At 34.7% G+C, this 12783-nt stretch overlaps 1 protein-coding gene across 1 annotated transcript in view; it reads left to right on the top strand.

Annotated features, from left to right (window-relative positions):
* UBQLN1 (ubiquilin 1) overlaps nucleotides 1-12783 on the top strand; it is a 48232-nt gene that overhangs the window by 28572 nt on the left and 6877 nt on the right. The window contains exons 7-9 of the mRNA XM_081266510.1: nucleotides 7913-8055; nucleotides 11169-11252; nucleotides 12482-12597. Of these exons, the coding sequence (XP_081122636.1) occupies nucleotides 7913-8055; nucleotides 11169-11252; nucleotides 12482-12597 (343 nt within the window). The remainder of the gene's footprint in view (nucleotides 1-7912; nucleotides 8056-11168; nucleotides 11253-12481; nucleotides 12598-12783) is intronic.

The raw sequence follows: 12783 nt of genomic DNA, 5'->3' as shown, positions 1-12783 counted from the left end.
AAATTAATGAAGGGAACTTGATTATGAGGTCATTCAAGTAATGCAGAGCAAATAAGATTATTACTGAGAAGGTGACTGAAAAATAAAAGGTAGAAAAACAAGCAACTCTTTATTTATTGTCAGAGAAGTAGGAGGAATAAAAGATAAACTACTCTTAAGTTGCTTGGCCACGTTTAATTTCTGAAGCTGGTCTTGAACTTGCAATCCTTTGTTTCAAGAGCCTCCTAGCTCTTGAATCATTGGGATTATAGGCTTGTGCACTGTACCAAGCAAAATGTGTATTTTAGGTGTCTGCTTCTACATATTTCAGTGAATTTGTATAACCAGGTGCCTGCCACTGTGATTAGGACATGAAACATTTCCATCACTCCAGTAAATTTTTTTTATGCCTTTTTTCTATTTAGTTCTTTTCACCACATCGACAGCCACTGTGGATTAGGTTCCCCTGCTTGTGTCTTATTTACTTTCATATACTTGTTTTGAAATTTATCCATGTTGTTTCTCTAGTTTGTTCCTTTTTGTCAAAAAGTAGTCCCTTGCATGGGAATCATTACAGTATGTATGACGATTTTGCCTAGCTTCTCTCAACTTTATAAAAGATGAAGAGCAAAAAGAATTAGAATTGAAACTTGGAAAAACCTGGATGGGATAAAAGCAGTATATGGTAGGATCTTGGCAGCAGCCAAATGGAACTATTTTGTGGCCAAAAGAGTGGTCTGTGGATACTTTAAAATTGGGGCATATGTTGAATTGGAGAGGGTGTCACATGATTCATATAAACTAGGGCTCCAGGATAGGCACAATTAGAGGATCTGGGTAGTATGTCCATCTTTGTCTGGGAGGAACTAGTCTTGACTCCATCTTCGGTAATTGCTGTTGTTGGGCTTCTTGTTCTTGGTGAATGTTTTGCATTGTGCTTTCTTGAATTTTGCTCTGTTCTCAAACCAAACCTACAGAACTATTAGATGTATGTCCATTTTTTAGGCCATTTCTTTCTGAAGGCTTGGGTTTAGGTGTTGGTTTATGTAGAACAATGGTTCATATCTTACAATTGTTTCTCAGTGAACACGATTTGGTTCTTTTGTGAATGCTTCTGGTGCCTATAGGAAGGTCCTTGGAGTCTGACATCTGATAAGCCGTATACATTTCTATGTTCAAGCCCATTGATGACAGCAAACTTTTGTTTTCTAAAGGAAGCTTTAAATATGTTATGGTCAATCATTTGTGTGCATTGTGGTAGAAAGGGCTATTGAAGATTTCCAGAGGCAGTTTTGTGTCTTCACATGCTCATAAGAGTGCTGAGAAAAGTGGATGGTAGTATCATTTCAATAGTAGATAAACTGAAGTGCAGAGGGAACACATAATTATCTGTGTTGTTATTCCTAGAGCACGTTTCTTCGATTTAATCTGGTTTTGTTTTCTAGATCAATCTTTAGCAGTCTTGACAGGTACTGTACCCATATTTGGTAAAAAGTAGATTTTCAGGTCTTAACCCCAGACCTTGTGGGGCATATAATTTTTCAGGGGTGGGAAGGTTTTAAGATCTGTGTTTGTGTAAAGGTCTTAGAGATTATGATGTATGAGTGGATAAAGGATTTACTTTTGTCCACTTTTCTATAGGTTAGACTCAATAAATGGATGCCTTTTAAAAACTATTCATATGGGCTGGGGCTGTAGCTCAGTGGCAGAGAACTTGCTTAGTATGCATGAGGCACTGGGTTCAATCCTCAGCACCACAGAAAAATAAATAAATAGGGGCTAGGGTTGTGGCTCAGTGGTAAAACGCTCGCCTAGCACGTGAGAGGTGCTGGGTTCCATCCTCAGTATCACATAAAATTAAATAAATAAAATAAAGGTATTGTGTCCAATTGCAACTAAATAAAAAGATATTGTGTCCATCTGCAACTAAAAAAAAATAAAAAATACAATAAAGGCATTCATTCTGTCCATCTACAACTACAAGAAAACAACAACAACAAAAAACATCCATATAGTTAAAATTCAGATGTTAGTGTTTTCCGTGAATTTGGTCTGTGATCATTAGCCACAGTGACAGGATTAGTCCTTTAGTAGCTTTGTGTTACTGTATTGTGTACCTGAGATAGATCAACTTAAAAGAAGGAAGATTTATTTTGGTTTATGGTTCCAGAGGTTTCTCTCCATGGTCACTTGGCCCATTGCTTTTGGTCCTGTGGAGAGGTAGTACATTAAGGCAGGAAGGAGTGACAAAGGAAGCTGATCACTTTATGGTAGCTACGGAGAGCAAAAGAACAAAGAGTAGGGACTAGGGTCTAATGTCCCCTTCAAGTGCACAGCCTCAGTGATCTTTCCTCTGGCCTCACCTTTTAAAGTTTTTGCTGCCTCTCCTAGCACCATAGGCTGGGAACTAATCCTCTAAGACAGGCTTTTGGGGGTACTTCTCTTAACTGTGTACTTGGCATATAAATAGAAGAAATGGAAGTATAGTAGCACTTCCCTTATATGAGCAGACCTAGATATATTTTAAAAAATACTTTTGTTTTGGCAGAGGAAGTGGAAAAATGATATTCTAGGTGAGGAACATTTTAAAAACTCATTGCTGAGGGAAGAATCAGAATGAGGAGAGTAATTGATGATCACAGTGGTATATGTTCTTTTATAGAACCCAGTGGATATCCTGAGGTTTCTGGATAATAGTATAGGTTTTATAAAAATTGAAGTACAACTGTGTGTGTGTGTGTGTGTGTGTGTGTGTGTGTGTGTTGATTCTGGGATTGACCAGGGATGCTGAGCTACATCCTAATCACTTATTTTGAGTCTGGTCTCACTAAGTTGCCAGGCCTCAAATTAGCTATCCTCCTGCCTCAGCCTCCCAAATAGCTGGGATTACAGGCATGAGCCACTGTGCCTGGCTTTAAGTAATACCATTTTTATTTTTTAAAATTTCTTTTTAGTTATTGATGGACTTTATGTATTTATTTATCTACCTATCTACCCATTTATTTATATGTGGTGTTGAGAATTGAACCCAGTGCCTCACACATGCCAGACAAGTGCTCTATCACTGAGCCGAAACTCTAGCCCAGTAACCATTTTTAAATCAAGAAAAAGAAAGAATCCTGTATTCTGCTTACTTATTTAATTCTTATTAACAGTTCTTTTGAGAGAGATGCTTTGTTCCTACTTTAAATGCTATGTAGAACAGACAGAACAAAGATTTAATCAAATATCCTGACCAGTAGGCTGTTGGAGTTTTTAATAGCAGGGTGTTGACATACAAAAAATCAGTTTTGCAACTTTTACTGAGGTTTTTAATTTAATGACTTAGTGCTCTAACATTTTATGTTGATGCTCCCATCAAATTAAAATAAATAAGAAAAATTAGTTTATTCTGCCAGCCTGTCTAGGTGTCAGCATGTAGATCACTATTATGATTCTAACTCAACTCTTTAAATTTTGACATGTGTATTATATGTCTGAATACATATATGCATGTAACAGTCAAAATTCTTAACTCTTTTTCCTATAAAAATTTAATAATGTAGAAAGTGAAGAACTAGCAAACTTTTCATGTAAAGGCTCAGATAATACTTGAGGTTTTGCATGCCAAGAGGCAAAAATTAAGACTATTACATCATGGAAGAACAAAATTCCACAGATTTTTTTTATTGGTGCAAATAAAAATATAGAAATAATTAAGTACAGTGTTTTTCTCATACATATCTCCTAATGAGAGGAATGAACTTTTAGAGGATACCATTTTGTTTAATTGGGGTTCACAGTGTTTTTTTTTTTTTTTAACCAAAATTGTAAATGTTCACCAGTTAATACTGACAAGTAATGAGACTTTTATTTCATTTAAAATATGAATTTATTTCAAAATTATGGTTTTAATAGCATATTTATCAGTTGGGATAGGCATGTGTAGAATTTTTGCTAGATTCTTTGGCTTTAGCATGCCATTGCATTGTAGATTAATCACTTCAAATTTAAAGTAGTATTTCCTCAATCACACAGTTCAGTGAATTTTAAAATGTGAAAGTTCCTTTACACTTGGGTTGGAGCTGAAAGTGCTACTGGTAATATGAACTCAAAAATAAATCTGCAAATTTGTGGGAAGGGAGATCTTGTTGCAGTTTTTGTAATATACTTTTAATTAATTTATTTTTTAATGTGGTGCTGAGAATCAAACCCAGCGCCTCACGCATGCTACCTCTGAGCCACAACCCCACCTCCTTGTTGCAATTTTTGATAGCACAAAAAAAACAAACAAAAAACCCAGTTTGACTTTCCTTGTGATTCAAACAGTTTTAGGTGTGAGAATGACTTGACTGCAGTGTGAGTTTCACATGTAAATGATAAATTACCAAACTCTCTAGAAAAAAACTAATTTTTAAAGTTTTTCTAAATGTTTAATGATGTTGGTTTTGTTGTGGTTCTCATTTAGAAAAATTTTAATCTGAGTCATGAAACTTTATCTCTGTGAAGCCACTGTATTTGGGCATGTCAGGATATTGAACTATTTCTAACAAAAATTTATGGGATTGACTATTAAGTTAAGAGTAAATGGTGTTCATCATGGGTACTTCATCTAGTTCAATAACATCACAGACTAAAATATTTTGCAGATTATCTGCTGATGAATAAAATAATGAATAACCATAGTTGTTAACTACCTTGTTATTTTTATAAGCTTTGTAGATTGATCCAACTCAACCCTTATATGTATTTTTTTCACCATCTTATATAATACATCTACTTCAGGTTGTTCCAAAGTGCTAATATTTTCTCAGCTTTGAAAATCGTCTCACTTCAGTTGTTCCATGCAGATTTTTTATATGAAACCAAATTTTCAGTCACTTCAAACTTGGCATTGACTTCTCAAGTACAATAGATCTAAGTAGTATCAGTAACATCTGTTGACTCATCAGTAACCGTGGAATATCACTCGGAATCATTTATGTTGTTTTAAATTGCATATTGTTGTTGTGCTCAATGTCTTTAACTCTTTGAGAAAAGACTGTTCTCCCAGAAGGTTAAAGATTTATTTGGCTGCTACAATTAAAATTTAATTAAGTTTGCTAATTAATCACTGTTGGTAGATGACTTTCCTTAATTGGCCAATAAATAAGCCACTTGGAAACTTAGCTCTGGTTCCAGCCTTATTTTCGTGAGGAAATTAAGCTGTGATAAGATATTTAAATTTTGATATTTTTCCTCACCATTGCTTTCTTGTGAGTAGGGAACATTGTGATTAGTGCTTAGTGTGGCAATCTCTGTGTATGTTGTAGCCTTCAATGTCATTTCATAATAAACAGTGTTTTGCCGTCTCATTTGTAGTCTACCCACCGCACCCCGCTTATTTTCTTTTGATATGATTGGTATGCCCTGGTAGTAAAAAAAAAAAAAAAAAAAAAAAAAAAAAGATTCTACAGCAATTTCATATGACATGAATTATAACTGACTGACTCTTGTTTGTGTCACACTGAGCAGCAATATGAAGCAGTGATAGTGCTATACTCTGTTGCAAGTATTCCAACTCTGCTTTTGTAGTACAAAAGTGTGCCCATAGATAATAACCAAGTCAGCATGACTGTTCCAATAAAATAGGATTTACAGACACTAAAATTTGAATTTCAGATACTTTTCACATGTCACAAAATATTTATCTTCATTAGATCACCCCCCCAACCATTTGAAAATGTAAAAACAATTTTTACCTTATGGGCTATAGAAAAATAGGTTGTGTGCCAAATTTGCTGTGCAGGCTGTAGTTTGCCAACCTTAGAATACTTCTTGGATTCTAGGATATGGAAAAACTAAATTGATGCTTCCAACTTGAGAAAATAGGAAAAACAAATTATTATAAACAGTATTATATAAACTAGAAAGTCAAAGGGAAGAGTCAAGTGTATTATGCCTGATAAAAGTACATTAGATGGAATAACGGAAAATGACAAAGCTAATGAGTTAACATAATAAGTTTTAGAATATTGGGTGATAAACTGTTAAATCACTCAGGGGAAATTCTCAGGGAGTTAGAAATAAAACACAGACACACAATGTACCTTTAAACCAAGCCCCGGGGATGGCTCCTCTGCCCTCTATCTCAGGCTCCCTAAGCTAGGAAGCGAGGATCTACAATAGAGGCTAGCAAGAGCTAGTGAGCACGCTTTGGAGTGGGCTTTTATTGGGAAACTCTAAATTCTGGGGAAAGTCCTGTCCAATGAAGGTCAAGGGGGGCAGGGTTGCAAAGACAGGTGAGGTGATTAGGTCCCTGGGGTTGTGGAGAGACACGCCTCTACAGGAAGACACTGTTACTGGAACCCTAGAAGGGCCGGGCAGTCTAGCAGCATGGCTGCTGCCTGATGCCTCATCACCCAGAAGGGGGAGCTAACTCAGTTGGGGCGAGGTTGGTCTCCCACAAATACCTTTTGAGTTTGAGTGTATATAGTCAGCAATTGAAAGGGGCGGGGTACAAGTTAAACAAATTAATTAGTTTTCAAAGAAAAATTGCCTAAATAGTAGAGTTATCACATTGAATTAACAGAAATTCAACTGTAGCTCTCAGTCAAAAAGATAAGAAAAGTAAGAATAATTATAACAAGCATTTTATACATTAACTAATTTGTCACAACCACCCTATAAACAGTATTTTCTCTATTTTACAGAAGGGGAAACAGAAATATGAAGAAGTTACTGTCCAAGATTGCATAGTAGTTAGGTTGGATTTGAATCTAGATAATTTGGCTTGAAATAACTGCTCTTTAGTTACTGGCTCAAATAACATCTTTTAAATGTTAAATATGCCTGCTGTTTCAGTCAGTGAATTGTGCCACTTCCCAAAGAAAATGGGATGGAGGCTTCTTTTTTCAATGTATGAGCACATTGAGTGCCTAATAGGATTCTTAATTAAGTGATCTTCTGCAATCCTGGAGGAAAACTTAATCTAGACTTTTTAACTTATGGTAGTTTTCAACAGTAATTTGACCATATCTAATTTTTGCCTGAAGTTGACTTTAGAAGCTAGCACTGCTTAGATAAGGAATTTATTATAAATGCAACCAGAATCTTAAAATCACAAGTTCTCTTTTACTGGTATATGTTGGTCATGTATTTTTGGAAATCTTAGTTTTAAAATTCTTTCTTAGTTTAGTAGGTACATATGAGGTACATAGTAGTCCCCACTTACCTGAGAGATATATATTGCAAGACTTCCAGCAGATACCTAAAACTGCAGAGTACCAGTTCCTATGTGCTGTTTTTTCCTCCTAAAACATATGTACACAAATTTAATGCCTTTCCCATCTACTAAGCACTTAACATGAACTGTGACCATAATTTTTGCAGTCAAAACTTCTGTATTCTGAGGGGCAACAGCAAAACTGGCCTGAATTACTTTTTCCTTTACAATTTTACAGGATTTGTTTCTTACTGTAAATCTTAGTAGCCTCATCATATTTTTTTTCTCCTTTTAATAAGCTTTCACCTTTTCATTTAAAGGAAACATACTTAATGGCATTTCTGAATTTCCAGCAACACAACTCTTGTGCTTTGAAATCATTATTGAGAAAAATAAGGGTTACTCTGAACACAAGCATTGCAGTACTTTGATGTTTAGCTACTAAGTGACAAAGTGGATGGGTAACAGATACATATGGATGTACTTGACAAAAAGGGGTGGAGCAGGACAGCATGAGATTTCATCATGATAACTTAAAACAGTTTGCAGCTTAAAACTTATGTGTGTTATTTCTGAAATTTTCCACTTAATATTTTGGATCTGTGTAAAGTGAATCTGTTGTTAAGGAAGAACTCCTGTGTACAGCTGCAGTCGCTAAAATTTAAGCACAGGGTATAGTATGTTTTAATGCTTTAATTTTGTTTATGTAAGTTTTTCTTAATAAAATGTCTTTTTTTTTTAAACCTTCAGCTAGTATGTTCAATACACCAGGAATGCAGAGCTTATTGCAACAAATAACTGAAAACCCACAGCTTATGCAAAACATGTTGTCTGCTCCCTACATGAGAAGTATGATGCAGTCACTAAGCCAGAATCCAGATCTTGCTGCTCAGGTGAGTTTTTAAATTGTATTAAAAATAACTTCAGGTAAAACTAACATAACTTAATCTAGTACTTTTGATTTTGGTATATTTGTGTTGTGTGTGCTAGCTTAACACATTAGAAATGTAGGTAAACTCCAACTTTTTGGATAGTTTTGTTTTTTTGTGTGCTAAATTAGTATTTCATATAATTGAAACAGTTTCATCTCTGCTTCATTGACTAGAAAGTCTGCTATTCATTCACTAGAAAGATGTGCAGGCTTACTTTTTGTATGTTGAGTTAGGAAATGACTATAAAATGTTTTGGATTTACCCTTTCAAAGTTATACTCTTCTGTGAAATGTGAACCTTTTAAAAGCTATTAAGAATAGTATCAATACAGTTGAAAGACTTATGTATTAGACTGCCCAGATTGAAATAGCAATGCTAAACATTGCACTTGTGGAACAACTAAAATCTTTTATTAAAATCAGAGAGGAATTTATGAGAACACCTGTCCCCCACATCTCCTAAATGGTACACAGGTCTTATATTGGATTATTTGTTTTCCAGTTTGTTTTTCTGAAGAGACTAAAATTAAGAAAAATAGTGGATCTCAACACTGGCTGAGCTATTCAGGATCATTTGGATCATCAGTTCTTCTTTAAAAAAAAATGCTGATGCTAATCTTGGTGTTCTCTAATGGATTTACATCTTTCAGGTCTTAAAGAAGAACAGGATCAGTTCTTCTTTTAAAAAAATGCTGATGCTTCAATACCCATCCTTAGAAATTTTGACAGAATTAGATTGCATCTTTCCTCCTCCTTTTTTTAACCTTCTTGAGTCCTCTGATTGTGATGTACTGCCAGATTTGGCGACACTGAACCATGAAGAATGTGAAATGAACCTTGCTTATCTGTAATTTATGTTTGCTGTTTATTAAAAATGCCCCCCCCCCTTTTTTAACATTCTTACTGTCATGTATATCTAAAAAGGACAAATTTAAAAAAAAAAAAGGCTTTTATAATCAGATATGGTGGTGCATGCCTGTAATCCCAGAACTTGGGAGACTGAGGCAGGAGGATCACAAGTTCATGCCTGGCCTGGGCAACATAGTGAAATCCTGCCTCAAAAAATGAAAAAGACAGGATGTAGCTCAGTTATAGAGCACCTCAGGGTTCAATCCCCAGTACCAAAAAAGAAAGGTGAGGGCGGGCGGGGGGGACACTTTTATAGAATCCTAGGAATTTTAAATACTTTTTAAAATTTTAATTTTAAAAAACTTTTTTTAATCTCTTAATTTTAAACTCTAGATCTCTATTAATAGGAGTATATAGTATATGTTTTTGCAGTATAATACATTCTGCCATTAAAAATTTTGTGTAATAGGAAATATAGACCAATTTTTTTTTTAAAGAGAGAGGGAGAGAGAGAAAGAGAGAGAGAGAATTTTTTTTAAGAGAGAGTAAGAGAGGGGAGAGAGAGAGAGAGAATTTTTAATATTTATTTTATTTTTTTTTAGTTCTTGGCGGACACAACATCTTTGTTGGTATGTGGTGCTGAGGATCGAACCCGGGCCGCACGCATGCCAGGCGAGCGTGCTACTGCTTGAGCCACATCCCCAGCCCATATAGACCAATTTTTAAAGAATTTTTATTTTAAAAAATTTGCATACAAATGGCTAATGAACCACACTGGATGTGCATCTTGGTTTTGGAATTTGACCTTAAAAAGCACATTCCTAGCTATTATAACCATAATTTTGTATTTATAAAGTACTTGAGTACTTTGATACACTGTTTTACTCTAAAGTAAATGTTGAAAAGAATAGCTAGGAATGGATGCCTTTTACTATAGACAATTGAGAAAAGTTTACAATGCACTCTGGTTTATCAGAAGATTAACATTTGTAGTTTCTATATTCACTTTTGATTTTTTAAATATTCAAAAACAATCTTATAAGTATAAAAACTGTACTAACTATGATATAAAGTCAGGTAAATTAGGAGAAATTTCCTAATCAAATAAAATGATTTTCTGAGAAAGAATTAAAATGGCATGCTTTTTTCTAGATTAGTTTAGATGACATAAATCTCAAAAAGTAAATGTGGTAATCTCAATGTGTTCATAATAAAGAAGTATCTGACTGAAGCAATAAAGAAGCAGGTTTGTTGACCTCAAGTAGGTATTATTTTATTTTCTGTGAACTTATTGATCACCTTGAAATGAATACTTTATGTCCATAAATCATTGTCGTATTCCTTCATTGATTATTGTGTTGAAATTAAATGATCCATTTTGCAACAATGGATGAATTAGAAGAGGGAGGGGAATTCTCTTTACTTCTCTCATGTACATGTAATTGCTCTTCCGATATGGTTAGCTACACTAGAGAAAAAGGATCATTTCCTCCCTAGATTTTGGACAGGTAAATAGGCTATCAATAAATCATTGTTAGTTGACGTCACACTTTATACAAAATGATGTAAAATTTGTCTTTTTCAAAACTATACTAATTTATTAGTTCCTGCTTTTGCTGTTAGTGTATTGTAATATTAAGTTTCAAGTATCCCACATCATGTTAATATTGGCCCTGACTTAAAATTCTTAACCTCTGTTGAAGGTTAGGAGATAATGCCACTTTTATTTTCTCTGGTGGTAGTGAGGTAAAATCCAGATACTAATCTTGGTGTTCTCTAATGGATTTACATCTTTCAGGTCTTAAAGCATTTTAACAGTTTTCCCAGAGGACTGTTGGTGCTAGTTTTGGCTGATTTTCACCTAGCAGTTCCATTTCTCTGGCAAGTTGGTTGCTGTTTTGTGGTGTTATTTTTCCAGACATAATATTAACTGTTTTGTAGTAGACAGGTAGAAATGGCGGTTCCAGATCTGGATTTTTCTCTGTGCGTAACCACTTGTGCATCTCGGTTTCTAAGCAAACCATGTATATGAGAGAGATGATGCTGTGTCCCCTTCTCCCCCATGTCCTTGTTGTGGACAGTATTTTCCCTTCTTTTTTATTTATGTTCTACCTTCCTCTCTTTAAAATGCCAGCTTAGGCATTAGGGGAAGATAGAATATTAAACAAGGTACATTACTTGTTTCAGATATTTCCAGTTAAAATTGTTTGAACACTTGCCCCATAGATGATGCTGAATAATCCCCTATTTGCTGGAAATCCTCAGCTTCAAGAGCAAATGAGACAACAACTCCCAACTTTCCTCCAACAAGTGAGTAAGAAAAGATGCTAGCTATCTTCGGTAATGATTTGCTTGAAAAAGTTTGTTGATGAACATTTTCCTTGCTCTTCTTTGGCTGATAGCAAAATATAGAATAGAATATGATAATCCTGCCAATTCGTAGAGAATTCAGCTTGATCCTACCTGAGCCCCATTTTACTGCTGACCTTTTGCTTATGTTTCTTTAATGTTAATTCTGAGGAAAGAGCTACTTTTTTTCCCCTTTGCTTTCGAGGATTTAGGATTTTGAATGCTTTGTTAATACCATAAATCATTTCCTTTCACTTTACTAACTTTGAAGTGCTGCTCTGTGTCATATGATATACTTTATGGTTTTAATCTCAAGTCACAGGAAAAGCTACCCTATTCTGTTGTATAGATTGGATTCTTTGTAATGTTTAATTTCTTATAAATTAGTAGAAAGCCTGTTTTCTAAGGGCTAAATCTTATTTCCTCAAACCTGGAATTTTGTAAAATTAAAATTGTAAGTGTTGTCATATAAGGAAGATTTTATTATAAGGAAGATTTTATTATTAAAAAAGTACTGAGATTGCCATGGTATTTTATTATTTAAAAAGATAATTGAAAAGTCAGTTTTGGTGTTTTGAAACTGGTAGTTCTAGGGCTTTATTTATTATGAAAATGATTCTCAGGCCTGTCATTCCTTAGCAGAGGTTAGTTAGTGTTCTTGATCTATTGTAATGATGTAAGCCTATTTTTTTGGTCAGGTGGTGAATATCTGGAGGTGGAAAGCTGAATTCAGGACACAAGTATTGAGTTTTGGAATTATTGTTTTAGAGTGTACATTATTGATAAATTGTTACATTAGCAACAGATACAACTTGGTCAGGAGGAATAAGAGGCTTTCACCATATTACCATGTTGTGCATTTGGAGGCCCTCTCTTAGAAATAATAAATTTTTCTTCTGTTGGAGAAGGGGAATAGTTGTGGCTTCCAGAGTCACTCCTGATTGTCTTCCATTATGCAAATGTCTTTCATGATGAACTTGGGAGGAAGTCAAATAATGATTTGCATACTAGATTTGCTGTCAAAGAGGAGGACTTGTGTTTTGTTTGGGGGAAAGAAATTATGTATTATCATATTCTGGGAGTAAGGTTTTAGATTTTTCTCAAGAAACACAGGAGAGGAAAGATGTGAAAATCACCGACACTGATGTTAATTCCCTTGTAACTACTGATTTTCTTTCATTGTTCCTTAGATGCAGAATCCTGATACTCTGTCAGCAATGTCAAACCCCAGAGCAATGCAGGCCTTGTTACAGATTCAACAGGGTTTACAAACATTAGCAACGGAAGCCCCCGGCCTCATCCCAGGGTAGGCTTATTTGGGAAAGATTATGAAAGTGCATAATGGTTGTTTTCTCTCAAAATTTCACAGTTAATGTCATTTCTTGATATTTTTGAATGAGATTATTTTTAGTGAAAATTTTTAAGTTATAAATGCTTATTTTTTAGAAGGCAACTAATAATATGTCAAAAAGTGTGATTCACTACCTGTTCT

Source organism: Spermophilus citellus (assembly GCF_964194105.1).
Source record: "Spermophilus citellus genome assembly, chromosome: 2".
Lineage (NCBI taxonomy): Eukaryota > Metazoa > Chordata > Mammalia > Rodentia > Sciuridae > Spermophilus > Spermophilus citellus.
The sequence above is the reverse complement of the archived record's forward strand: the minus strand, read 5'-3'. Positions and strand labels throughout refer to the sequence as shown.